The sequence below is a fragment of the Mesoplodon bidens genome (genome assembly GCF_964165515.1).
Source record: "Mesoplodon bidens genome assembly, chromosome: 3".
Lineage (NCBI taxonomy): Eukaryota > Metazoa > Chordata > Mammalia > Artiodactyla > Ziphiidae > Mesoplodon > Mesoplodon bidens.
In genome coordinates, this window is record NC_138178.1 from 87,120,612 (window position 1) to 87,148,290 (window position 27,679).

The 27,679-nt window shown below is 37.1% G+C and overlaps 1 protein-coding gene across 1 annotated transcript in view; it reads left to right on the forward strand.

The window, feature by feature from the left end:
* Positions 1-8,763, forward strand: part of CEP152 (centrosomal protein 152) — a 108,160-nt gene extending 99,397 nt beyond the window's left edge. The window contains 3 exon segments of the mRNA XM_081228195.1: positions 4,452-4,608; positions 4,853-4,956; positions 7,402-8,763. Coding sequence (XP_081084321.1) covers positions 4,452-4,608; positions 4,853-4,956; positions 7,402-8,441 — 1,301 coding nt within the window. The 3' untranslated portion in view covers positions 8,442-8,763.
* The last annotated feature ends 18,916 nt before the right edge of the window (positions 8,764-27,679 follow it).

A 27,679-nucleotide genomic window follows, 5' to 3' on the forward strand; every position in this document is an offset into this window, starting at 1 on the left:
AAATGTTATGACAGGTATGTACGTATAGGAAGAAATGTAGTATATTTAGGGTTCACTACATGGTTTCAGGCATCCATTAGGGGTCTTGGAATGTATCCCCTGCGGAAAAGGGGGGACTACTGTACAGTATTATTCACTATAGTCACTGTGCTGTACATTACATCCCCATGACTTATTTATGATTGGAAATTTGTACCTATTGACCCTCTTCTCCCATTTTGCCCACCCTCCAACCCTCTCCCCTCTGGCAACCACCAGTCTGTTCTCTATTTGCTTTGTTTTTTTAGATTCCACATATAAGTGAAATCATACAATATTTGTCTTTCTCTGTCTGACAGTTCACTTAGCATAATGCCCTCAAGATCCACCCAGGTTGTCACAAATGGCAAGCAATTTCTTTCTTTTTTATGGCCAAGCAGTATCATTGTATGTATGTACCACATCTTCTTTATCCATTCATCCGTTGATGGACACTTAAGTTGTTTGGCTATTTTGGCTATTGTAAATGATGCTGCAGTGAACATAGGCACACGTGTATCTTTTCAAATTAGTGTTTTCATTTTCTTTTGGTAAATATCCAGAAGTGAAATTGCTGGATCATATAGTAGTACTATTTTTCTTTTTTTGAGGAATCTCCATATTGTTTTCCATAGTGGCTGTACCAATTTGCATTCCCATCAACAATGCATAGGGTTTCCCTTTTCTCCACATGCTCACTAACACTTCTTGGTCTTTTTGATGGTAGCCACTCTAACAGGTATGAGGTGATACCTCATTGTGATTTTGATTTGCATTTCCCTGATGATTAGTGATGTTGAGCATCTTTTCATATACTTGTCCATATCTATGTTTTCTTTGGAAACCTGTCTATTCAGATCTTCTGCCCATTCTTAATCAGATTGATTGTTTTTTGTTGTTATTGAGTTGTATGAGTTCTTTGTATATTTTGGAATTTAATCCTTGTTGGATATATGATTTGCAAATATCTTCTTCCATTTAATAGGTTGCCTTTTTTATTTTGTTGATGGTTTCCTTTGCTCTGCGGAGTATTTCAGTTTGATGTAGTCCCACTTGTTTATTTTTGCATATATTGCCACTGCTTTTGGAGTTAGATCCAAAAAAATATCACTAAGAGCAATGTCAGTGAGCTTACTGCCAATGTTTTCTTCTAGGAGTTTTATAGTTTCTGGTCTTGCAATCAAGTCCTTAATCCATTTTGAGTTGATTTTGTTTATGGTATAAAGAAAGTAGTCCAGTCTGATTCTTTTGCATGTGGCTGCCCAGTTTTCCCATCACAATTTTTTGAAGAGATTGTCCTTTCCCCATTGTATATTCTTGCCTCCTTTGTTGTAAATTAATTGACCATGTGTGAGTGGGTTTATTTCTGGGCTCCGTATATTGTTTCATTGATCTGTTTGTCTGTGATGTCAATACCAAACTGCTTTAATTACTATAGCTTTGTATTGTAGTTTGAAACCAGGAAGCATGATGCCTCCAGCCGTGTTGTTCTTTTTCCAGATTGTTTTGGCTATTTGGGATCTTTTGTGGTTCCACACAAATTTTAGGAATTTGCTAAGCTACTCCAGCTTTCTTTTGGTTTCCATTTGCATGAAACATTTTTCCATCCCTTCCCTTTTAGCCTGTATATGTCCTTACATCTGAAGTGAGTCTCTTTAACATTTCTTGTATTTCCTATTTTTCTGTTGAAGTTCTCTCTGTGTTCATTCATTCTTACTAGTGAGCGTCTTTATGACTATTACTTTGAACTCTTTATCAGGTAAGTTACTTATATCCCTTTCATTAAGGTTTTTTCCTGGGGTTTTGTCTGGTTCTTTCATTTGGAACATATTTCTCTGTTTCTTCATTTTGCTTGACTCTCTATGTGTTTATTTCTATGTATTAGGCAAAACAGCTACCTCTCCCAGTCTTGAAGGAGTGGTCACAGGAAAACTGGGGTGTGTTTCAGGCTGCTGTCTGTGCAGTGTCCTGGGGGTTGTAGCTTGCCAAGAATTATCTCTCCAGTTGTTTCAGTCCTGCGGGGTCCAGAAATGCAAGCCCTCTAGCCACCAGAGCCAGGTGTTCAAGGGGTGTCCCTTGTGTGAACTGTGCACACCTGCTGGGTTTGGTGTGGTGGGGCTGCAGTGGAACACCAGGCTGGGTTTGGCATGGTGGGGCCACCATGGAGCCCAAGGGTGGGGCAAGTGGCTCTAGCAAGGTAGAGGAAGAGTGTAAAAATGGCGCAAAGGCCAGTACTAGTAAGGTAGAAGAGTACAAAAATGACTCCCGCCAGCACCTCTGTTCCCTGGAAGAGTTCTAACAGATTCTGCCCTTCTGGCAGATGCTTTAAGATCAGCAAGTACATCTCCTTAACATAAGGTCTAGGCATTTTTAATGCTGCTGTTTTTGCACTGGGTTCCTGAGTTGAGTGAGTCTGTGTGTGAGTCCTGTAGGAGTGGAATCTCAGGTTCCTACAGCACTTTGTGTCTCCTGGACGTAAGCCCCATTAGTTTTCAAAGCCAGGTGTTTTGGGGGCTCATCTCTCTGGAGCAGGTCCTAAGGGTTGGGGCACCTGATGTGGGGCTCAAACCCCTTGCTCCTCAGGGAGAAGCTTTGTTTTTGTGATATTCCTCCTGATTGTGGGATGTCATGCCAAGGGTGAAGGTTTTGGCAAGATTGTGTCTCTGCATCCCCTACTCACCTTGATCTGTCCCCTTTATCCTTTGTGTGGGGTGGCTCTTGGGCTAGTTCTCAGGTCTTTTTCAGAGACAGTTGTTCCATATGTAGCTGTAGATTTGGTGTGTCCATGGGAGGATGTGAGTTCAGGATTTCCTGTACCGCCATCTTGAACTGCTTCCAAGATTTTTCTTCCTGAACACTAATATTAAACTATAAATTTCATAATCTTACAACTTAAATAACTACTACCAAAGAAAATGTCATATGAGTTTAAATGAGCAATTACTACTTTCTTCCATAAACTTTTAAGGACCATGAAAAATGGATGTAATTAGGAATTATTCTGTTGTCTCTATTATTTTCATAATGGATTATGTCATAGATGTAAATTTGTTTACCAAGTCCTCTAGTACTAGGTGGTGCCGCATATCCTGCAGAACATTTCTGTGGTTTATGTTTTCCCAGTAGAATACCTCCTGGTTTTTAATTGCAATATTGCATAGTTGGTATGTATGTCCCAGAACAATACCAGTGTTTGTGTACAAGAAATGTACATTTACCTCCTAAAATTGCATTCATTTTAAACAGAATGAGTGGGAAAGGTCTCAAGTTCCAAATATAATTGGTAGATCATCAGAATCATGGTGGAGATGTTTTGAAAAGCCCACTCAGTATCAGTATAGAGAATGTGCTTCTTAGCTGTTGCTGGTGCTAACAGAGTCCATACTACTATAAAGAAATTTACTTTTTGTTAACAATTATAGTGATTGGAAAGTGAAATTTTAAGCTTTTCTTTTTCATCCTAACATGATAACTTGTTGTGTATTTATGTGTATTGTTTTACATTTTAGAAGTTGGTTGGAAGTTTTGTTTTGACATGTACTCCATCAAAATTTTTCCCACTTGAAGTAATGAAAAATAGCCTTCCACTTAGCATTTTTGCATAGAATGTGTAATTTTCAGGAAGAGCTTACTGATATTGAGGGAGATTCCTTTACGAGTTGGAATCCTTAACATAATAGGGATGATAATATTCTAGAGGTAGGATGTAGTCCTGGATTTAGGACAAAATGTTAACCTTAAATAGTGGTAGTTCCAATCAGAGCACACTGAGTTAAACATAAAAGGAAGACTTGAAAGCTGTGAACTATTTTTAAATGTAAATTTCAGGAGGCATCATAAGTCTCATCTCTCTCCCTGCAATAGCATTTTGTACATATCTCTCATGGATTGTAGGATTATATTTAGTTGGATACTCATAAGTGCTGCCAAAAGAATTGAATAAGTAATGAAACATGGATTTTCAGAGCACAAGTAAACAGAAGAATATGAATCCAGCTCATATTACCTCCTTTCTCTCTTTCTTTGTCTGCTTCTCTCTTCCTTTCTGCCTTACCCTTTCTGTATATTTCTTTTTTCTCTTGTCTTAACTAGACATAATATGTAATTGAAATGCATAAATTTCTGTGCCTCATATTAATGATAACTGCTTGCTTCAGTGTTTCAAAATATGACAGTTTCCCTGGGGGATATGCCATGTTTCCTTACCAAATATGTCTGTCATCATTGTAAAAGGACTTTTGGATTACTCCTGCTTTGAGTCGACCAAAATGGTGACCGGAAATATTCCATTTTAATGATTGTAGAAAACTATAATGTTTAAACTATACATCCAGTCACTTCATCTCCCAGAAAATTGGTCTGAAGTCTGCCTCTCCTGTTTTGGAAAAACTGCTAATAAACGTGCATTTTGTGGGGATTCCCCCCGCCCCCAGGTGATATGCTTCGTTATGTTCAGGAGAGTAAGGAAAGAGCTGCGGAAATGGTAAAAGCAGAGGTATTGCGAGAATGTCAAGAAACCTCCCGAAAGATGCGCAAATATTATTTGAGTTGCCTCCAACAGATTTTGCAGGATGATGGAAAAGAGGAAGGGTAAGTTCTGTCTGAACAGTGTGTCCTGAGAGTACCAGGACAGCATGTTGTCATTTTCTAAGCATTTTCCTTAGCCACAGAATTAACTGTGTCTACATGATGAGCCATTAAGGATTAAGAGAGGCTTAATGTCTGTGCTGCCCTAAGTGGTGGCAGAGCATATAGGAAAACGAAATCCTGGGGCTAAGGAAACTTATTTTTTCCTTTAAACTGTATTAATTTCTTATTCTGGAATTCCCCACAGGGCTGAGAAAAAGATTATGAATGCTGCTAGCAAACTTGTTATGATGGCAAAATTGCTGGAAACACCTATTTCTAATAGATCCCAGAGCAAAACTACACAGTCAGGTATGTCAAAATGAGTTACTTGAAGGATTTTCCTCTCCCTCTTTTTTAGATATTTAGTATCTTTAGTATGAGAGTAGAGAATGTAAGGAGTGAGAGCTGAGTTATCCAATTGTGTGCATGTTTTACTTAAACTGGAAACTTACAAAAAAAAGTGTAGTTTCCAGTTCAAGTAGGTAGACTGAGCTTACCCACCAGCTTCCTCTTGCTGCTTCCATCCCTAGAAATGATAGAAAAGATTTTAAACGACAGTATAGAAGGAGAAAAAGAAGAAATTATAACTGAGCTTTTAAAAGTTACAACTGATAAATCGGAGGCTGTGAGAAATCCCTGAAAGAAGGCAAACACTATAAACCGAAGATGGAAACCTCAGTTCAAAACTCCCAGAAGATGATAGTTGCAAGTGGGAGCAATATTGAAACTGTTCTATGTGTGAAGGTGGTATGTCCCAGGAGAAGTAGTAAGCCTAGGGGATACCAATGGGGTAATTAGCTGGTGTTCCAGAACAGCTGAAACCAGGTGGGATTGCCCTCTTTATTTCTCCTTATCTTTCTTCCTGAATCTCAGATTGGGCTAGGTAAGAGCAACAGGAACAGAGAGTCTGGGAACTGGGCAGTGCTCTAGGTGGCTAGCCACACCAAGGGGGAACTGAGAGCCCAAATGCCCAGAGTACCAGGTATCAGGTCTTTCTACCCTGCTGCTCATTCCTTCCCACTCCACTTCCAACTCCTTTAAACAAGCAGCAGATACTGTACTCAGGACATCTGAAAGATAAGCATTCAACCAAGAATTACCACATATTTATAGAAAGCCAGCACCATGAAGAAAGATACCAAACTCAAAATAAGACAAAGCAAAAAAAAAAAAAAAAAAAAAATCCACAACAGAACTTATACCTAAAGAGATAGAATTAATAGAACAAACAACAGGACCTGAGAATGTTAGAAAAATACAGTATTCTCAGAAAGATGTAGGAGGATATTGTAGAGGAAACTAACAATATGCTAAGATTTATACTATTTTCAAGGAGAAGATGTAGATACTGATAACTCTAGAGATTGCTAGAAAAATACAAGTTTGTGTATAAAAACTTAAGGCTAACAGAGAAATAGAATATATGATTTTCAAAGTAGTAGGGGTAAAACTTGGAAGAAAACGTTTCAATCTAATAATCTAGAAAGAGGAAAAATACATGTAGAAAGCATGGGTAAATAGAAAATAATAGTAGGTTGAAAGAAACATCAGCAATCACACTAAATGTGAATTGGTTAATAAACTCACTTATTAAAAGACCACGATTTTCAAACAGTTTTAAATATTCTAGACATATGTTATTCCAGGTAAGAACATTGTCAAAAATTCAAAATAAAGGGCTGGAAAGTGATATACCAAGCAATGCAGTGTTGATATCAGATAAATTATAGAGTTAAATACAATATTAGGTAAATTAGAGTTAGCATTAAACTGACCAAAGTGATAGTTCATAATGATAAAGGAGCAACCTCCCAAGAAGCTATAAATGAATTCTTTCTGTTCATAATAAAATAACTTTAGAATATATGAATCAAAAGCTGATGGAAAAACATGAAAAAAATTAGTGAATTCCCAGTCACACTGGGAGGATTTGAACCTATCTGTGAGGAAATGGGTTTTTTGCACTTCTTGAAAGCTTGAAGCAAAGACTGTTCAGGAATTCCTAAGTTTGATGTTGGTAAACGTTCTTCAAATAAAAGTACAAAGATTATTTGTGTAAATTTTGGAATGGAGATGTGAACCTTGGCTATAAAAGGTCAGTGACGTGTAACAACAAAAGAGTTTTCTAGATTTGGGGCAACTGCAAATAATGAATAATGTCCCCAGCAGAAACAAACCCTTTTCAGAGACTTTAGGGACCGAGATACCCTACTTTGAGATATGATGCCTCTGATTCTATGCTGTGTGGCTGCTCTGCTTCTGATCAGATTTAGTGTCTTAGCTAATTAAATCAGAAATTATTTTAGCTTTGAGAAAAAGAGAGAAAGTGCGTGAGAGGGGTGTGTGTGTGTGTGTCTGTTTGTCTGTCTGTCTGTCTGTCTGTCTTGGGTCGGATGGGTTCTTCCAGCAAACTTTCTCCATCCGAAGCTCCATATTTGACATCAGAGCAAGACTGGAAATGTTGCAGTTGGCTCTTGAAATGCTGTACCAACTATTACAGAAAGTAATACAGCAGGTGGATAGCAATAATAACATATTAGATTTCATTAACAAAATTATTCAGCTTTATCTAATAGATATATGTAAAAGAATATTTTTAAATGTCCGGCATTGATGTATTTTCTTTGAGAATGATTAAAATATATATGCATCCCTTGGAAATATATAAAAACATAAATTTTTTTCTCCTCTTTCAGTGTTAATTTTCTCCTAATTTTGTTTTCCCCTAATTTTGTGTTCCCTTATATACAATAGTATTGCCTCCGACTTCAGAGATGCTGACTGGAGTTGAAAAATCAAAAAGAAATGATGTGAATCAGAATATATCGTGTCACAGTGAAAGCAAATCAAACAGAATAAAAACTATCCCCAGAAGTATGTGTGACCAAGTTCCTAAGCGGAGGGCTGCCTGTAACTTACGAAGGCGATTAGAGGACGCAGAGCACGGGGACAGAAAGCACGAGCGTTGCAAAGAGTCACATCCAGACTTTCAGTTCGGGGATAATAGTCACAGACACCTAGACATTTTGCCAAGGAATGTTTCTCCTGAGTTTGTTCCTTGCGAAGGTGAAAGAGGCTTTGGTTTGCACAAGAAGATAGACCTCCTCGGTGATACTGGCTCTGAATCACTCCAGCACTCAACTGCACACCCCTTTCTCGGATCCTTCGGAAATAAACCCTCACCTAGATATACCCCTAGTCTTTCTGAATCCGAATCCACGCATAAAACTTTCCGAAGTCCTAATGAAAGACTTGGTTTAAAAGCATACAAGAATAATCCACGAATGGCAAGTGAAAATGCTGCACCTGAGAAAAGTCAAAGTTTGGGTGTTAAGGAAACTCCAGTAGAGGATGGAGGGGACCTCAGTGACTCTGTAGGCTGGCATTCCAACAGTGCCGCTCTACCCTGCAACAGTCATGAAGTGTCATTTTTGCATGATAGGCCACAAGAAACTCTGGATATGCTCGATGAATCTGTTAATTTCAAACAGTTTTCAGCAGCAAGTTTTCCTTTAGATTCAGAGAAAAGCAGTATGATTCATCAACCTATGAAATGTCAGAGTGGTCATGCTCCGGACCTGTCAGAAGAAACCACGTATTCCCCATCAGGGAAGATCAGCATGACTCTTGGACACCCACCTCATCATAAGGCTGATACATTAAAGTCAGATTTCAAAAAACTGAGCAGTACAGTACCATCTGCAGTGTGTCCACAGCCTTCAAGAAAATTAATTGCTCCTCTGTCTAACCAACAAGATAGTGGCTTTGATAGCCCATTTGTCAATCTAGACTAACTGTTATACAGCATTTAAGAAGAATCATTCATATATTGTTAAGAAAACTGGAAGGGAAGACTTCATACTGAAAAATATTTGTGGGTTCTGCATATTTTGAGATGTTTTAATAACATCTGACTATCATATGAGTAAAGTATTCTCATAAAATTACTTGAGATATTAAGGTTTCCTTAGTCTTCTAAAGGGCTAATCGTGTATGTGTCATCTGCTTCTGTGTGGTGCTTGTATCTGCTTGCTAAACCACCTATTTTTATACTTATAAATTAGCTCTCTGTGCAGTGTTAAATTATTTAAATAAACTTGCATATGGTCTGTAGAATTGTTATGAATTATTTTTAAATCCATAATGTAGAAATGTTATATTGACATAATTTGAAATTCATCTAGAAAAACATATAAACCTTGATGATTCGTACGTATGATCAGCCAGATTTAATTTTTGAAATTAGCCATGTTGAATGAGGCTATAGATTTACTCTACACATAGTTTTCCTGGAAATCTCTACTCAAGAGTTTGATCCTTGCTTTCAGTTAGTGGAAAAGAAGTATTGCAAGGATTGCCACAAAATACATAGCTGAGTCCTGGCTTCATTATTTCAAATATTAGTCTGAATTTTTTTAGTTGGCATTTACGTTATTTCAAATCTCTTATGACACCCAGAGACTTTCTTTGTCTCTTTTATGGTTTCATAGTCTTTCCTTCATCTGAAGCATTACTTTCTTTTTTTTTTTTTTTTTTTAGATTCTGCCTACTTTAATGATTGTCGACAAAAATAGTATTGTCTAATACAGTATTTCATGACTTTATTTGGGAATATTTTTGGACTTCACAATGAAAATGGACTAGGTCCAGAGAGGTCAGACATCCAGCAATGCATGGGGCAGTGAAGCGTCTCAGTAAGTTGGTTCCCAACCTAGGAGTCTTTCAAGATGCCACACCAGTCATTCACATAGATGAAAAATCTGATTATTGTGATCAGACCTTGGAACTTAACTTCATTATGCTTGTGAACACCAAATACTTTTGTATGGTTTTAATAGACACTGACATTTTCAAGAATATAACTGCTGGGAAAATGGACAAAAGATTGCATTTTGTCTTGCTTTGGAATTTGACTGGTTAAATGTTTTGGGAAACTCACATTACAGTGGCAAAGGTCGTTGAAGAATTTAAGTTGCTAACTTAGCACATTTATATCACTCAGCATTTAGAGCTGTCAGTTCTGGATCTGGTGCTGACTACTTCATTACGTCTTCTAGTCTAGCTGTGTCTGAGCAGTGGCATTTTGAAAGACATGTGATCTTACTCAAAGTTTACTTTCAAATTTCTTTTTTCCTGAAGGTGTAGGTAGGTAATATCATCATTAAGTTTTGTCTTAAAATGGGTTTACAAAATACTTAATATTAATGAAGGTGTTGGGCTTTATAGAGGCAAACACCACTGTTTTAGAAGGATGATGTAATTACTACTACTACTATAATACTCGTAATGACTTTTTCACCAAGACCTTCTCACTTGGGTTACTCTAACAGCAGCCAGACTGGTCCTTCCACTTCTAATTGTATCAACCTCCACACCACCTCCACCCAGCTTTTGAGTACTTTTTCTGAAATGAAAATCAGATCGTGTTACCTCCCTGCTCTCTGGTACTTCATCACCATCTGGTATTCTTTTTTCTTTTTCTTTTTTAATGTTTGAATTTTATTTATTTTTTCTTCTATACAGCAGGTTCTTATTAGTCATCAATTTTATACACATCAGTGTATACATGTCAATCCCAATCACCCAATTCATCCCACCCCCACCCACCGCCGTTTTCCCCCCTAGGTGTCCATACGTTTATTCTCTACATCTGGGTCTCAATTTCTACCCTACAAACCAGTTCATCTGTAGCATTATTCTAGATTCCACATATATGTGTTAATGTACGGTATTTGTTTTTCTCTTTCTGACTTACTTCACTCTGTATGACAGTCTCTAGATCCATCCACGTCTCAACAAATGACCCAATTTCGTTCCTTTTTATGGCTGAGTAATATTCCATTGTATATATATACCACATCTTCTTTATCCATTTGTCTGTCGAGGGGCATTTAGGTTGCTTCCATGACCTGGCTATTGTAAATAGTGCTGCAATGAACATTGGGGTGCATGTGTCTTTTTGAATTATGGTTTTCTCTGGATATATGCCCAGTAGTGGGATTGCTAGATCATATGGTAATTCTGTTTTTAGTTTTTTAAGGAACCTCCATACTGTTCTCCATAGCGGCTGTATCAATTTACATTCCCACCAACAGTGCAAGAGGGTTCCCTTTTCTCCACACCTTCTCCAGCATTTGTTGTTTGTAGATTTTCTGATGATGCCCATTCTAACTGGTGTGAGGTGATACCTCATTGTAGTTTTGATTTGCATTTTTCTAATAATTAGTGATGTTGAGCACCTTTTCATGTGCTTCTTGGACATCTGTATGTCTTCTTTGGAGAAATGTCTATTTAGATCTTCTGCCCATTTTTGGATTGGCTTGTTTGTTTTTTTTACTATTGAGCTGCATGAGCTGTTTATATATTTTGGAGATTAATCGTTTGTCTGTTGATTCCTTTACAAATATTTTCTCCCATTCTGAGGGTGGTCTTTTCATCTTGTTTATGGTTTCCTATGCTGTGCAGAAGCTTTGAAGTTTCATTAAGTCCCATTTGTTTATTTTTGTTTTTATTTCCATTATTCTAGGAGGTGGATCAAAAAAGATCTTGCTGTGATTTATGTCAAAGAGTGTTCATCCTATGTTTTCCTCTAAGAGTTCTGTAGTGCCTGGTATTACTTTTAGGTCTCTAATCCATTTTGAGTTCATTTTTGTGTATGGTGTTAGGGAGTGTTCTAATTTCATTCTTTTGCAAGCAGCTGTCCAGTTTTCCGAGCACCGCTTACTGAAGAGACTGTCTTTTCTCCATTGTATATCCTTGCCTCCTTTGTCATAGATTAGTTGACCATAGGTCCGTGGGTTTCTCTCTGGGCTTTCTATCTTGTTCCATTGATCTATGTTTCTGTTTTTGTGCCAGTACCATATTGTCTTGATTACTGTAGCTTTGTAGTATAGTCTGAAGTCAGAGAGTCTGATTCCTCCAGCTCCGTTTTTTCCCCTCAAGACCGCTTTGGCTATTCGGGGTCTTTTGTGTCTCCATACAAATTTTCAGATGATTTGTTCTAGTTCCGTAAAAAATGCCATTTTTTAATTTGATAGGGATTGCATTGAATCTGTAGATTGCTTTGGGCAGTATAGTCATTTTCACAATATTGATTCTTCCAATCCAAGAACACTGTATATCTCTCCATCTGTTCATATCATCTTTTTTTTTTACATCTTTATTGGAGTATAATTGCTTTACAATGGTGTGTTAGTTTCTGCTTTATAACAGAGTGAATGAGTTGTACATATGCATATGCTCCCATATCTCCTCCCCCTTGCATCTCCCTCCCTCCCACCCTCCCTATTCCACCCCTCTAGGTGGTCACAAAGCACCTAGCTGATCTCCCTGTACTATGCGGCTGCTTCCCACTAGCTATCTATTTTACGTTTGGTAGTGTGTATATGTCCATGCCACTCTCTCGCTTTGTCACAGCTTACCCTTCCCCCTCCCCATATCCTCAAGTCCATTCTCTAGTAGGTCTGTGTCTTTATTATTGTCTTACCCCTAAGTTCTTCATGACATTTTTTTTCTTAAATTCCATATATATGTGTTAGCATACGGTATTTGTCTTTCTCTCTCTGACTTCACTCTCTATGACAGACTCTAGGTCCATCCACCTCATTACAAATAGCTCAATTTCTCTTCTTTTTATGGCTGAGTAATATTCCATTGTATATATGTGCCACATCGTCTTTATCCATTCATCCAATGATGGACACTTAGGTTGTTTCCATCTCCAGGCTATTGTAAATAGAGCTGCAGTGAACATTTTGGTACATGACTCTTTTTGAATTATGGTTTTCTCAGGGTATAGGCCCAGTAGTGGGATTGCTGGGTCATATGGTAGTTCTATTTGTAGTTTTTTAAGGAACCTCCATACTGTTCTCCATAGTGGCTGTACCAATTCACATTCCCACCAGCAGTGCAAGAGGGTTCCCTTTTCTCAACACCCTCTCCAGCATGTATTGTTTCTAGATTTTTTGATGATGGCCATTCTGACTGGTGTGAGATGATATCTCATTGTAGTTTTGATTTGCATTTCTCTATTGATTAATGACGTTGAGCATTCTTTCATGTGTTTGTCGGCAGTCTGTATATCTTCTCTGGAGAAATGTCTATTTAGGTCTTCTGCCCATTTTTGGATTGGATTGTTTGGTTTTTTTGTTATTGAGCTGCATGAGCTGCTTGTAAATTTTGGAGATTAATCCTTTGTCAGTTGCTTCATTTGCAAATATTTTCTCCCATTCTGAGGGTTGTCTTTTGGTCTTCTTTATGGTTTCCTTTGCTGTGCAAAAGCTTTTAAGTTTCATTAGGTCCCATTTGTTTATTTTTGTTTTTATTTCCATTTCTCTAGGAGGTGGGTCAAAAAGGATCTTGCTGTGATTTATGTCTTAGAGTGTTGTGCCTGTTTTCCTCTAAGAGTTTGATAGTTTCTGGCCTTACATTTAGGTCTTTAATCCATTTTGAGCTTATTTTTGTGTATGGTGTTAGGGAATGATCTAATCTCATACTTTTACATGTACCTGTCCATGTTCATATCATCTTTAATTTCTTTCAACATTGTCTTATACTTTTCTGCATACAGGTCTTATTTTATTCTTTTTGTTGCAATGGTAAATGGGAGTGTTTCCATAATTTTTCTTTCAGGTTTGTCATCATTAGTGTATAGGAATGCAGGAGATTTCTGTGCATTGACTTTGTATCCTGCAACTTTACCAAATTCATTGATTAGCTCTAGTAGTTTTCTGGTGGCGTCGTTAGGATTCTCTATGTATAGTATCATGTCCTCTGCAAACAATGACAGTTTTACTTCTTCTTTTCCAATTTGTATTCCTTTTATTTCTTTTTCTTTTCTGATTGCTGTGGCTAGGACTTCCAAAACTATGTTGAATAATAGTTGTGAGAGTGACATCCTTGTCTTGTTCCTGATCTTAGAGGCAATGCTTTCAGTTTTTCACCATTGAGAATGATGTTTGCTGCGGGTTTGTCATATATGGCCTTTATTATGTTGAGGTAGGTCCCCTGTATGCCCACTTTCTGGAGAGTTTTTGTCATAAACCAGTGTTGAATTTTGTCAGAAGATTTTTCTGCATCTATTGAGATGATCATATGGTTTTTATTCTTCAGTTTGTTAATATGGTGTACCACATTGATTAATTTACGTATATTGAAGAATCCTTGCATCCTTGGGATAAATCCCACTTGATCGTGGTGTATGATCCTTTTAAGGTGTTGGATTCTGTTTCCTAGTATTTTGTTGAGGATTTTTGCATCTATATTCATCAGTAATATTGGTCTGTAATTTTCTTTTTTTATAGTATCTTTGTCTGGTTTTGGTATCAGGGTAATGGTGGCCTCATAGAATGAGCTTGGGAGTTTTCCTTCCTCTGCAATTTTTGGAAGAGTTTGAGAAGGATGGGTATTAGCTCTTCTCTAAATGTTTGATAGAATTCACCTGTGAAGCCATCTGGTTGGTCCTGGACTTTTGCTTGTTGGAAGATTTTTAATCACAGTTTCAATTTCATTACTTGTGATTGGTCTATTCATATTTTCTGTTTCTTCCTGGTTCAGTCTTGGAAGCTTGTACCTTTCTAAAAATGTGTTCATTTCTTCCAGGTTGTCCATTTTATTGGCACAGAGTTACTTGTAGTAGTCTCTTAGGATGCTTTGTATTTCTGCAGTGTCTGTTGTAACTTCTTTTTCATTTCTAATTTTATTGATTTGAGTCCTCTCCCTCTTTTTCTTGATGAGTCTGGCTAATGGTTTATCAATTTTCTTTATCTTCTCAAATAACCAGCTCTTAGTTTTATTGATCTTTGCTATTGTTTTCTTTGTTTCTATTTCATTTATTTCTGATCTGATCTTTATGATTTCTTTCCTTCTGCTAACTTTGGGTTTTGTTTGTTCTTCTTTCTCTAGTTCCTTTAAGTGTAAATTTAGATTGTTTATTTGAGATTTCTCTTGTTTCCTGAGGTAGGCTTGTATAGCTATAAACTTCCCTCTTAGAACTGCTTTTGCTTCATCCCATAGGTTTTGGATCATCGTGTTTTCATTGTCATTTGTCTCTAGGTACTTTCTGATTTGATGTTTGATTTCTTCAGTGATCTCTTGGTTATTTAGTAACATATTGTTCAGCCTTCATGTGTTTGTGTTTTTTACGTTGTTTTCCATGTAATTCATTTCTAATATCATAGCCTTGTGGTCAGAAAAGATGCTAGATATGATTTCAGTTTTCTTAAATTTACTGAGGCTTGATTTGTGACCCAAGATGTGATCTATCCTGGAGAATGTTCCGTGCGCACTTGAGAAGAAAGTGCAATCTGCTGTTTTTGGATGGAATGTCCTATAAATATCGATTAAATCTATCTGGTCTATTGTGACATTTAAAGCTCGTGTTTCCTTATTTTCATTTTGGATGATCTGTCCATTGGTGTAAGTGAGGTGTTAAAGTCCCCGACTTATTTTGTTACTGCCGATTTCCTCTTTTACAGCTGTTAGCAGTTGCCTTATGTATTGAGGTGCTCCTGTTTTGGGTGCATATATATTTATAATTGTTATATCTTCTTCTTGGATTGATCCCTTGATCATTATATAATGTCCTTCCTTGTCTCTTGTAACATTCTTTATTTTAAAGTCTATTTTATCTGATATGAGTATTGCTACTCCAACTTTCTTTTGATTTCCATTTGCATGGAATATCTTTTTCCATCCCCTCACTTTCAGTCTGTATGTGTACCCAGGTCTTAAGTGGGTCTCTTGTGGACAGCATATATATGGGTCTTGTTTTTGTATCTATTCAGCAATCCTCTGTCTTTTGGTTGGAGCATTTAATCCATTCACGTTTAAGGTAGTTATTGATATGTATGTTCCTATGACCATTTTCTTAATTGTTTTGGGTTTATTTTTGTAGTTCCTTTTCTTCCCTTTTGTTTCCCACTTTGAGAATTTCCTTTAGCATTTGTTGTAGAGCTGGCTTGGTGGTGCTGAATTCTCTTAGCTTTTGCTTGTCTGTAAAGCTTTTGATTTCTCCATCAAATCTGAGTGAGATCCTTGCAGTGTAGAGTAGTCTTGGTGGTTGGTTCTTCCCTTTCATCACTTTGAGTATATCATGCCACTCCCTTCTGGCTTGTAGAGTTTAATCAGCTGTTGACCTTATGGGAGTTCCCTTGTATGTTATTTGTTGTTTTTCCCTTACTGCTTTTAATAATTTTTCTTTGTCTTTAATTTTTGACAATTTGATTACTATGTGTCTCGTCATGTTTCTCCTTTGGTTTATCCTGTATGAGACTCTCTGCACTTCCTGGACTTGGGTGGCCATTTCCTTTCCCATGTTAGGGAAGTTTTTGACTATAATCTCTTCAAAGATTTTCTTGGGTCCTTTCTCTCTTTCTTCTCCTTCTGGGACCCCTATAATGTGAATGTTTTTCTGTTTAATGTTGTCCCAGAGACCTCTTAGGCTGTCTTCATTTCTTTTCATTCTTTTTTCTTTATTCTGTTCTGCAGCAGTGAATTCCACCATTCTGTCTTCTAGGTCACTTATCCGTTCTTCTGCCTCAGTTATTCTGCTATTGATTCCTTCTAGTGTAGTTTTTATTTCAGTTATTGCATTGTTCGTCTCTGTTTTTTTGTTCTTTAATTCTTCTAGGTCTTTGTTAAACATTTCTTGCATCTTCTCGATCTTTGCCTCCTTTCTTTTTCCGAGGTTCTGGGTCATCTTCTCTGTCATTATTCTCAATTCTTTTTCTGGAAAGTTGCCTATATCCACTCAGTTTAGTTGTTTTTCTGGGGTTTTATCTTGTTGCTTCTTCTGGTACATAGCTCTCTGCCTTTTCATCTTGTCTGTCTTTCTGTGAATGTGGTTTTTGTTCCACAGGCTGCAGGATTGTAGTTCTTCTTGCTTATGCTGTCTGCCCTCTGTTGGATGAGGCTATCTAACTGAAGCATTACTTTTTGAAAATGGAAATAATGTTTGTCATTTAGTAAAAATTTCTAAACTATTAAATTTTTATGTTCATTTATAGTGCAGAATTGGCTAACTTATTAATGCTGTAGGTTGAAGATTGTATTCTAAACCATGCAGAAATGAATAACCACATAAATATGGTTGCTTCTTTTTCAGGTTCTTAGAGATCGGTTTTAAAGTGTTAGATGTTTGCAAGTGCTTCCTGAAAACGCCATAGCTTTCTCTCATGTCTCTCACCCCAAACATATCTTGGACTGTATTTGTGGGTTGATCCAGTATATTTGTCCACCAGGCTAACTTGGGTAGTGGTTGGATGGGTGGCAAGGTGCATCATCACCCTCTGATAACCATCTCTAAAAGCAAGAACCTAGAAGTGAACCTTCTAGGGCTTGGAAAGCTCTGTCACCTTATCTGGTGGCCAGATGTAGATAAGCCTAAAAATTAGCACTGGATTTCAGTGCTTGAGTTTACATGTAGCTGGAGAAAGGAACACACCATCTCTTCAAAGTCTTACTTGTATTTCTGAAGATACAGTGCCTTTTTCCCAATAATTAGGGTGTCATTTCTCACTCTAGGAAAACGCCTAATTTATCTTCCACATGGATCTGGTTGGTTCTTGATTATTTTGAATCCTGGATATAACTGAACTGAGAATTAAGCTCATGGCTGTCCTACTTCTTCATCTTTGTTTGTTTTAAACCCTTGTCAGGTATTTAAGCCCTCACCATCAAGGCTAAAAATGGAAGTCTTCTTGCTTTCTGCTCCTTTTATGGTATCCTTAATCTCTTTTTGATATCCATAATTTCAATAGGATTAGATTACTTTATTTCATACACCTTACACATAACCACCAAGGAAGGTCTACATTGATTAGCGTGTAAATGAAAGGAGTAGACCAGTCAAACTACCAGAATTTTTTAAAATTTATTTTTAACATCTTTATTGGAGTATAATTGCTTTACAATGGTGTGTTAGTTTCTGCTTTATAACAAAGTGAATCAGCTCTACATATACGTATATCCCCATATCTCCTCCCTCTTGCTTCTCCCTCCCACCCTCCTTATCCCACCCCTGTAGGTGTTCACAAAGCACTAAGCTGATCTCTCTGTGCTATGTTGCTGCTTTGCACTAGCTCTCTATTTTACATTTGGTAGTGTATATATGTCCATGCCACTCTCTCACTTCATCCCAGCTTACCTTTTCACCTCCACGTGTCCTCAAGTCCATTCTCTCTGTGTCTTTATTCCTGTCCTGCCCCTAGGTTTGTCAGAACCTTTTTTTTTTTTTTTTTAGATTCCATATATATGTGTGAGCATACGGTATTTGTTTTTCTCTTTCTGACTTACTTCACTCTGTATGACAGACTCTAGATCCATCCACCTCACTACAAATAACTCAGTTTCATTTCTTTTTATGGCTTAGTAATATTCCATTGTATATATGTGCCATATCTTCTTTATCCATTCATCTGTTGATGGACACTTAGGTTGCTTCCATGTCCTGGCTATTGTAAATAGAGCTGCAAAGAACATTGTGGTACATGAGTCTTTTTGAATTATGGTTTTCTCAGGGTATATGCCTAGTAGTGGAATTGCTGGGTCATATGGTAGTTCTATTTTTAGTTTTTTAAGGAACCTCCATACTGTTCTCCATAGTGGCTGTATCAATTTACATTCCCACCAACAGTGCAAGAGGGTTCCATTTTCACCACACCCTCTCCAGCATTTATTGTTTATAGGTTTTTTCATGATGGCCATTGTGACTGGTGTAAGGTGATACCTCATTGTAGTTTTGATTTGCATTTCTCTAACGATTAGTGATATTGAGCATCCTTTCATGTATTTGTTGGCAATCTGTATATCTTCTTTGGAGAAATGTCTATTTAGGTCTTCTGCCCATTTTTGGATTGGGTTGTTTGTCTTTTTGATATTGAGCTGCATGTGCTGCTTGTAAATTTTGGAGATTAATCCCTTGTCTGTTGCTTCATTTGAAAATATTTTCTCCCATTCTGCGGGTTGTCTTTTCGTCTTGTTTATGGTTTCCTTTGCTGGGCAAAAGCTGTTAAGTTTCATTAGGTGTCATTTGTTTATTTTTGTTTTTATTTGCATCACTGTAGGCGGTGGATTAAAAAGGATCTTGCTGTGATTTATATCATAGAGTGTTCTGCCTATGTTTTCCTCTCAGAGTGTGATGGTGTCTGGCCTTACATTTAGGTCTTTAATCCATTTTGAGTTTATTTTTGTGTATGGTGTTAAGTAGTGTTCTAATTTCTTTCTTCTACGGTACCTGTCCAGTTTTCCCAGCACCAGTTATTGAAGAGGCTGTCTTTACTCCATTGTGTATCCTCCCCTCCTTCATCAAATATAAGGTGACCATATGTGCGTGGGTTTATCTCTGGGCATTCTGTCCTGTTCCATTGATCTATATTTCTGTTTTTGTGCCAGTACCATACTGTCTTGATGACTGTAGTTTTGTAATATAGTCTGAAGTCAGGGAGCCTGATTCCTCCAGCTCCATTTTTCTTTCTCAAGAGTGCTTTGGCTATTCAGGGTCGTTTGCATTTCCATCCAACTTGTGAAATTTTTGGTTCTAGTTCTGTGAAAAATGCCATTGATAGTTTGATAGGGATTGCATTGAATCTGTAGATTCCTTTGGGTAGTATAGTTATTTTCACAATGTTGATTCTTCCAATCCAAGAACATTGTATATCTCTCCATCTGTTGGTATCATCTTTCATTTCTTTCATCAGTGTTTTATAGTTTTCTGCATACAGGTCTTTTGTCTCCTTAGGTAGGTTTATTCCTAAGTATTTTATTCTTTTACTGAAGTGGTAAATGGGAGTGTTTCCTTAACTTCTCTTTCAGGTTTATCATCATTAGTGTTTAGGTATGCAAGAGATTTCTGTGCATTAATTTTGTATCCTGCTACTTTACCAAATTCATTGATTAGCTTTAGTAGTTTTCTGGTAGCATCTTTAGGATTCTCTGTGTATAGTATCATGTCATCTGCAAACCAAACTATTACAATTTAAATCCGTCTGAAGGGTCATGTCAGAGAAGAGGGAGGAGCCCCATAAATGTCATTGTCACTTAAATCCCACTTCATCTTGGTTTTAGTGTTTTTTATATGCTGCTGGGTTTCATTTGCTAACATTGTGTTACGGATTTTCATGTGCATGCTCACAGCTGATATTGGTCTCTAGTTTTCTTGTGATATCTGTCTTGCTTTGATAAAAAAGGTAATACTGGTCCTATAGAATGAGTTGAAAAGGTCCCTTGCCTCCATTTTATGAAAGAATTTGTGTAGCATTGCTATGATTTCTTCTTTAAATGTTGGGTAGAATTCACTGGATAAAGCCATCTAGCTTGGGCTTGTGTTTGTGTTATGTGGTAGGAAGGGAGGGGCAGATTTTTAATAGTAATTTATTTTTTTTCTTGTTATAGAGCTATTAGATTTTCTTTTTCTTCCTTAGTCTTGGTAGTTTGTGGGTTTTAAGAAATTTGTTCTTTTTGTCTAAGTTGTCCAGTTTGTTGATATAAAGTTGGTCATAGTATTCTTTTATAATCTTTTTAATTTTTGTAGGGTTGGTAATTAATGTCCCCTCTGTCATCCCAGATTTTAGAATTCTGTGTCATCTGTTAGTCAGCCTAGCTAAAAGTTTATCAATTTTGTTGATTTTTTTTTCCAAAGAACTTTTGGTTTCTTTGATTTTTCTCTGTTGTTTTTGTTCCCTATTTCATGAGTTTTTCCCCTCTAATCTTTATTTCCTTCCTTCTGCTTGCTTTAGGTTTAAGTTACTCTTCTTTGTCTATTCTTAAAGTGGAAGCTTAGATTATTGATGTGTAACCTTTCATTTCTAATACAGGTATTTTAACTGCTGAACTTCCCTCTAAGTACTGTTTAAGCCATACTTCATAAATTTTGATATGTTATATTTTTGTTTTCATTTAGTTCAAAATATTTTCTAATTTCCCTTGTGATTTCTTTTTTGACCCATCGGTTGTTTAGAAATATGTCACTTCATTTGAGACTTGTTTTTTGGCCCAGCATATGAACTATCCTGGAGAATGTTTTACATGCATCTGAAAAGAATGCATATTCTGCTCTCATTTGATGGAGTGTTAAAAAATGTCAGTTAGGTCAAGTTGGTTGATAGTATTGTTCAAATCTGCTATAGCTTTGCTGATTTTTGGCCTACTTGTTCTGTTAGTAATTAAGACTGGCACAAATTGTTAATTTCCCTATTTTTCCTCTTGATTCTATCAGTTTTTGCTTCACATATTTGGAGACTGTTTTTAGGTGTATATACCTTTATATTTGTTACAGTTTTCTTATATATTGGCCTTTATCATTATAAAATCTCTCTTTTTATCTAGTAGTATTTCTTAAAATTCACTTTGTTAGATTTTTTTTTTTTTTTTTTTTTTTTTTTCTTTTTGCGGTATGCGGGCCTCTCACTGTTGTGGCCTCTCCCGTTGCGGAGCACAGGCTCCGGATGCGCAGGCCCAGTGGCCATGGCTCACGGGCCCAGCCGCTCCGCGGCATATGGGATCCTCCCAGACCGGGGCACGAACCCGTATCCCCTGCATCGGCAGGCGGACTCTCAACCACTGCGCCACCAGGGAGGCCCCTGTTAGATATTATTACAGCCACTCCAGCTGTCTTATGATTACTATTTGCATGGTATATCTTTTTCTGTCCTTTCTCTTTTAACATATTTGTGTCTTGATTTGAAGTTGGTCTCTGAAATACAGTGCATTGTTGGATCTTGCTTTTTTTACACAGACTGTATTTGCTTTTGGATTGGAGTTTTGGTCCGTAAAGTTTAATAAAATTAAGTTTGGACTTACATCTGCCATTTTGCTTTTGACTTTCTCTATTCTTTGCTTCCTCTATTTCTCCCCTGTGATATATGTGTGCTTTTCCTATATCTTATGCCTTTTTTGTTACTGGGTTGCTCCTTTACTGCCTTCTTTTGTGTTAAACAGATAATTATTAGGGTATCATTTTAATTAATCTTGAGTTTTTAATATTTTTTAAGTTATTTTCTAAGTGGTTATTCTAGATATTACAATAGGCATCTTAACTTATTATGGACTACTTCAGATTAAAATTGACTGACTTCTGGTAGAATATAGCAACTTTATTCTGGTATAGCTGTATTTCCTTCCCCTTTCTTTGTGCTATTAATTGTCATATATATTACATTTATATATATTATTATATATATGTGACAACAATACCATTATAATTATTGCTTTATACAATGTCTTCTAAAAAATTTAAGAGGAAAAAAGAAAATAATATATATATTCCTTTATATTTACCCACATATTTACCATTTCTGCTGCTCTTCTTTTTTTTCCCATGGATTCAACTTACCAAGTCTGTTGTCATTTCCTGTCATCTGAAGGACTTCCTTTAATATTTTTGTGTAAGTGAGTATGCCAGCAACAAATTCTCTCAGTCTTTATTTTGTACTATATTTTAAATTCATTTTTGAAAGATCGCATTTGATGGATTTAGAGTTCTCTGTTGGCATTTCTCCCCCAGCCCTTTGAATATGTCATTCCACTGCCTTATGGCCACCATGTGTTTGATGAGAAGTTAGCTGTGAATTGTATTGTTTTTCTATTTGTAGTGAGTTATTTTTCTCCTACTGCTTTTAAGATTTCCCCTTTGGCTTTCAACCATTTGAGCATGCTGTGTCTAGGGGTGCATTTGTTTGTGTTTTTCCTACTCAAGGTGTGTTGAGCTTCTGGGATTTGTAGATTAATATATCTTAGCAAGGCTATTATTACTTCCATTATTTTTTTCTGCCCTTTTTTTGTTCTCCTCCTTCTGAGGATCTCATGTATATTGATATGCTTGCTGTTGTGCCACAGGTCTCTCAGGCTCTGTAAATTTTTCTTCAATCTTAATATCTTGTTTTTCAAATTGGATAATTTTTATTTATCTGTCTTCAAATTTGTTGGGTTTTCTGCCATATCAATTTTCCTGTTGAACCTATCCAGGAATTCTCATTTCAGTTATTATACTTTTTGATTCTAGAATTTTCATGATTTTTTATAGTTGCTATTTTTTTTTTGAGATTCCCTGTTTGAGTCATTGTCATAATTCCCTTTAATTCTTTAATCATTGTATCCTTTAATTTTTTAAAACAAATTTACAATAGCTGCTTTGTAGTCTTTTATTATTATTATTGTGGTATGAACACTTAACATGAGATTTACTCTTTAAAAAAACATTTTTAAGTGCATAATCAGTACTGTTAACTATAGGCACACTATTGTACAGCAGATCTCTAGAAGTAATTCATCTTGCATAGCTAAAATTGTATACCCTTTTGACCCAACTCCCCATTTCCTCCTCCCCCTAGAAACCACCATTCTACTCTGTGTTTCTATGAGTTTGACTATTTTATATATATAAGGAGAATCATGCAATATTTGTCCTTCTGTGAGTTGTAGTCTTTGTTTATTAAATTCAGCATCTGAGCACACACATAGTTTCTCTTGACCTCTTTTGTCTTGAGTATGGGTCACACTTTCCTATTTCTTATATACTTCATAAATTTGCTGTAAAGTGGAGATTTTATGTAACATATTGTAGTATCTCTGGATTTGACATTTGTTCCTTTGAGGGTTGTTGCCACTATTTAGTTGTTGTTGCTGTTTTGTTAGCTTTGTAATTTGCCTGGACTTAATCTGAAAAATCTCTTCCCTGAAGTATGTGTCTGCTGATTTTTCTGCTCAGTTATTTTAATTTGAATTTTTAGTTTTTAAGCGTGGCTTTTTAGACGATGCCTCTGCATCTATGTAGTTTAGTGGTCATCCAATGATTGGTAAGAGATTGTGCTCAAAAACCTTGAGTCAGTAGGTCTTTCACCCTCGGATGATTTATCAGTGGCTGTGTGGAACATGTATTCAAAGTTCAGGCAATTTTCTAGTCTTCTCCCACTTTTACTTCCCCCTGAGCCTTTCCAGGGTACTCATTCTCTGTCAGCCCAGGGATATGTGAAGAGCTTGGGCCCTCTTAGGTTTCCCTCTATAGGTTTCACCTGCTAGCAAAAGTAGAGTGTTTCTATGAAACCTTTCTTAAGCCAAATGGCATGAAATGAGGAAGCAATTACCTTACCATCTTGCCAGTGAGTGCACAAGATAAACTGAGATCAAGCACAGATGTTCAGAGACACCATTCAAAGCTATGGCCGTTTGAAGCTCAGGTACTGAGTGTAGTTGCTATGAAAGGAGCTTGACAGTGTCATTCTCGCTACTTGGGGTGGTTGCTGCCCCTGTAAGGGCTTGCTGCAAAACAAATGCTGAATGCTCTTTTTGCTTTTCACCTATTTGCATAAACGTGAAAGTCCTCTGGATTTCTTTCGGTTAAATGAAAACAGGTACTAACCAAGTCTTTTGTAAAACGAAGGGGTGTAAAGCAAACTTTTCGAAAAAGTAGGAGATACTGGTATATGCGCACAGCCTCCCACTCATTTGCAGACTTTCTCCCTGCAAATTTTAAAATTAGTCTGCCCATATCTTGTCCCAAATTAGACCACAGTTTCAGGCAAGCAGAACTGTAGACTTTCCTTGTTTTTGTCCCTCTAATTTTGCTGTTTTTTCTCACGATTACCACTGGGCATGGGCTCTTTGCCTTCCACTCCAGATCAAGTCTGCTCGCTCTGCCAGAGAAGCTGTTGGTTTTCACTGCCATCCCTACCTTGTTAGCCCTGCTGCACCCATCAGGCTGGGGAGGAGAATGGGAGTAGCTCAGGTAAGAATGCCTCAGAGTCCCACTCATCTTCCAAAGTTCAGTAGCTTCTCAATTTATTTTTCCCTTTGGTTTATTTCCAGAGCCCTGAAATGGTTGTTTCTGACTATTTTTTCCAGTGTTATAGTGATTTTAGGGGGAGTAGAGGGACTGCTGACCTCTTCACTCTACCAGAAGTTTTCTTATTTTTATTATAAGTATTGGTGTTCAATCTCAAAACACTTATTTTTCCTCTACTTTGTTCAGTATTTTATCTTGAAAAACTTCACAATCTATAGAAAATAAACACCTGTGTCCTTTTCATTTAGATTTACCAATTGTTAAATTTCTACATTTGCTTTATATTTATTTGTCAATATAGATAGATATCCATATATGTAATATATAATTTTTTCCTTAACCATGAAAGTTAGTTGCAGACACCATGACAATTCATTCTTAAATACTTCAGCATGCCTCGCCTAAGAACAAAAACATTTTTTTTACATAAATACAATCATATTTAGGATATTGAATATTGATAAACATATATACAATCTATATTCAAATTGTGCCACATATCACAATAATGGGTTGTAATTTTTTTTTTAGATCTTTGCTGTTTGCCTTCAAACTGAGGACTCATTGCTTTGCTTCCTTTATGAAAAATGCTCAGCCATTAATTTTCACTCACCAAATATTTATGAAACGTAACACTTGCTTGTTGATGTTCTAGAGGGATTCAACAGTTACTGAAACGATGTGTTTCTATACTCATTAATTCTCACATTCTAGTTGGAGGAGACAATATATATGCATAATTTATGTAGTACTTTAGAAGCTGGAAGTGCTATGGAGAAAAATAAGGCCAAATAAGGGGAAGAAGGAATGGGAGGGTAGAGGTCATCACAATTTTAAATGGAATAGAGGGGTTAGGTTACACTGATATGGTAATGTTTGGGTAAAAATTTGAAGGAGATGAATATAGCTTCACCATTTTTAGATTGTCTACTTCTGAAGTTGTTATTACATATAATCCCATCCTGTGTCTCTCTTAACTGTTATTTTGTGTATTTTTATCTCTTCCTGTGCTGCTTTGTGGAATCCTCAGTGTCATCTTCCAGTTTGCTAGTTTTGTCTTTGTTTATTACATTTGTTGGGTTTTTTAATTTCACTTCCAAGATTTCTAGTTGTTGTGTTTATACCTACACCTTTTGCTTCTTTTGTTTAGTAATCTTGTTTTGTTTTTTTGTTTGTTTTGGGTTTTTTTGCCGTACGCAGGCCTCTCACTGTTGTGGCCTCTCCTGTTGCGGAGCACAGGCTCTGGACGCGCAGGCTCAACGGCCATGGCTCACGGGCCCAGCCGCTCCGTGGCATGTGGGATCTTCCCGGACCGGGGCACGAACCCGTGTCCCCTGCATCGGCAGGTGGACCCTCAACCACTGCACCACCAGGGAAGCCCAGTAATTTTGTTTTTTAAAAATATTCTATTTCCTTATGTTTTTAGAGACTTAAAATACTTTAAAGTTACTTCTAGAGTAATTATTGATATCACTTGGGAGTGAGGTCATATCCAAATTTTTGCTTTTGTTGCCCCTTTGTAGAATTAGTTTCCCCATGTATATGGAATTCTAGCTTGCAGTCTAACTCCTTCTGAGTTGTCTCTCTCCATCCTGTCTAGATGTTTGTGGTTGCTTCCACCTGGACCCTTGTGTCCCAGTCTAAGGTCAGGTCTTATATAGGTGGTTTATGATCCATTAGGGTTATACTAAATCTAGTCACTGAGCCAGCAGGCAGTTTGGCCCAGGTCCTGGCTGCAAGGCTCTGCCTGTATCCTCCAGGCTCTCTAGGTGCACAGCTTTTATATAAACTGTGGTCGCAGGTAGTGATTGTAGTTTTTCAATCTCTACTTGGGAGCTCTACTTGGGTTACTAGTTTAAACGTTATCTTGCCCTTTGTCCTCCTCAAGTAGGATGCTTTTAGTCCTTGCTATTCTGAGGAACTCCTGGCCACCTCTACTGCTTTTGGATCTGGAGGAGGTAGTACATTACTTTGAAGTCCTCAGAGATAACTTGTGTTTTTTTTTTTTTTTAATGTCTTTTTTCTCTGTTTTTTTCCAGCACTGCTATGCTGGCAGATGTTGGGTACTCCCCCAGTATTAACTTACAATGCCATCAATGACCTAAAGTCTGCTTTGCCATGAACTCTGTGACCTTTGGTTATTTTCTTAGCATCTCTGGGCCTCAGTGTCTGCTGTCATTAAGGTTTAGGTATATCTCACAACTAGCTAATGATTCAGACCTAAAGTCTGCTTTGCCATGAACTCTGTGACTTTTGGCTATTTTCTTAGCATCTCTGGGCCTCAGTGTCTGCTCTCATTAAGGTTTAGGTATATCTCACAACTGGCTAATGATTCAGGTAAATTACGTCTAAGAGTACATGAAGGAGAGTAGTGGGAAATACAGCTGGAAAGGTAAATTGAAGCTACATCATGGGTGGTCTTGAATCCCAAAGCCAAAGAATGAGAAATGTAGTTCATAAAAAATGGAGAGTTGTTGAAGGTTAGGTAGCATGATTCAGAGAGATTAGTGAGGCCATGCTGTAGGGGGGCTTGCAAGGAGCAGAGGAAATAGGGAAGGGCAGGAGGACAATGTCCTGGTATGTTTAGGTAGGAACAAGGACAAAGCCAGGGTAGAAATAGTTGTGAGGAAGAGGTGACAAGATTGAGAATATTACAGCAACAGGTTTAACAGGATCTGCTGCCTGACTGAATACAAGGTCAAGGAAAAGAAAAGCACCAAAAGGGGTTTAGAGCCTGGGTGATTGTGAAGATTATTGTGCTATCAACAAGTATTGGGAAATCAGGACATGGTGAGTTTTAGTGGCTGTGCCTTCCATTGAATACTGAAGTGCCTGGTCCTTTGGTGGGTACACTAATGATAACAAAACTATACAGACTCTAACTTCATGCTGAGCACTGTGCCAAGCACTTCGTTAGCTCATCTAATCCTTACGTCAGTCTTTTGAAGTAGGCTCCATATGGGCACATTTTTTTTTAATTGAAATATAGTTGATGTACAATATGGTGTTAGTTTCAGCTGTACATTATAGTGATTCAATTTTTTTTCAGATTAAATTCCATTGTAGGTTAATACAAGATATTGAGTATAATTTTTTATGCTATACAGTAAATCCTTTTTCCTTATCTATTTTATGTATAATAGTTTGTATCTCTTAATCCCATACCCCTAATTTTCCCTCCCACCCCTTCCCTTTGGTAACCATAAGTTTATTCTATTTCTGTGAATCTGTTTGTTTTGTATATACATACATTTG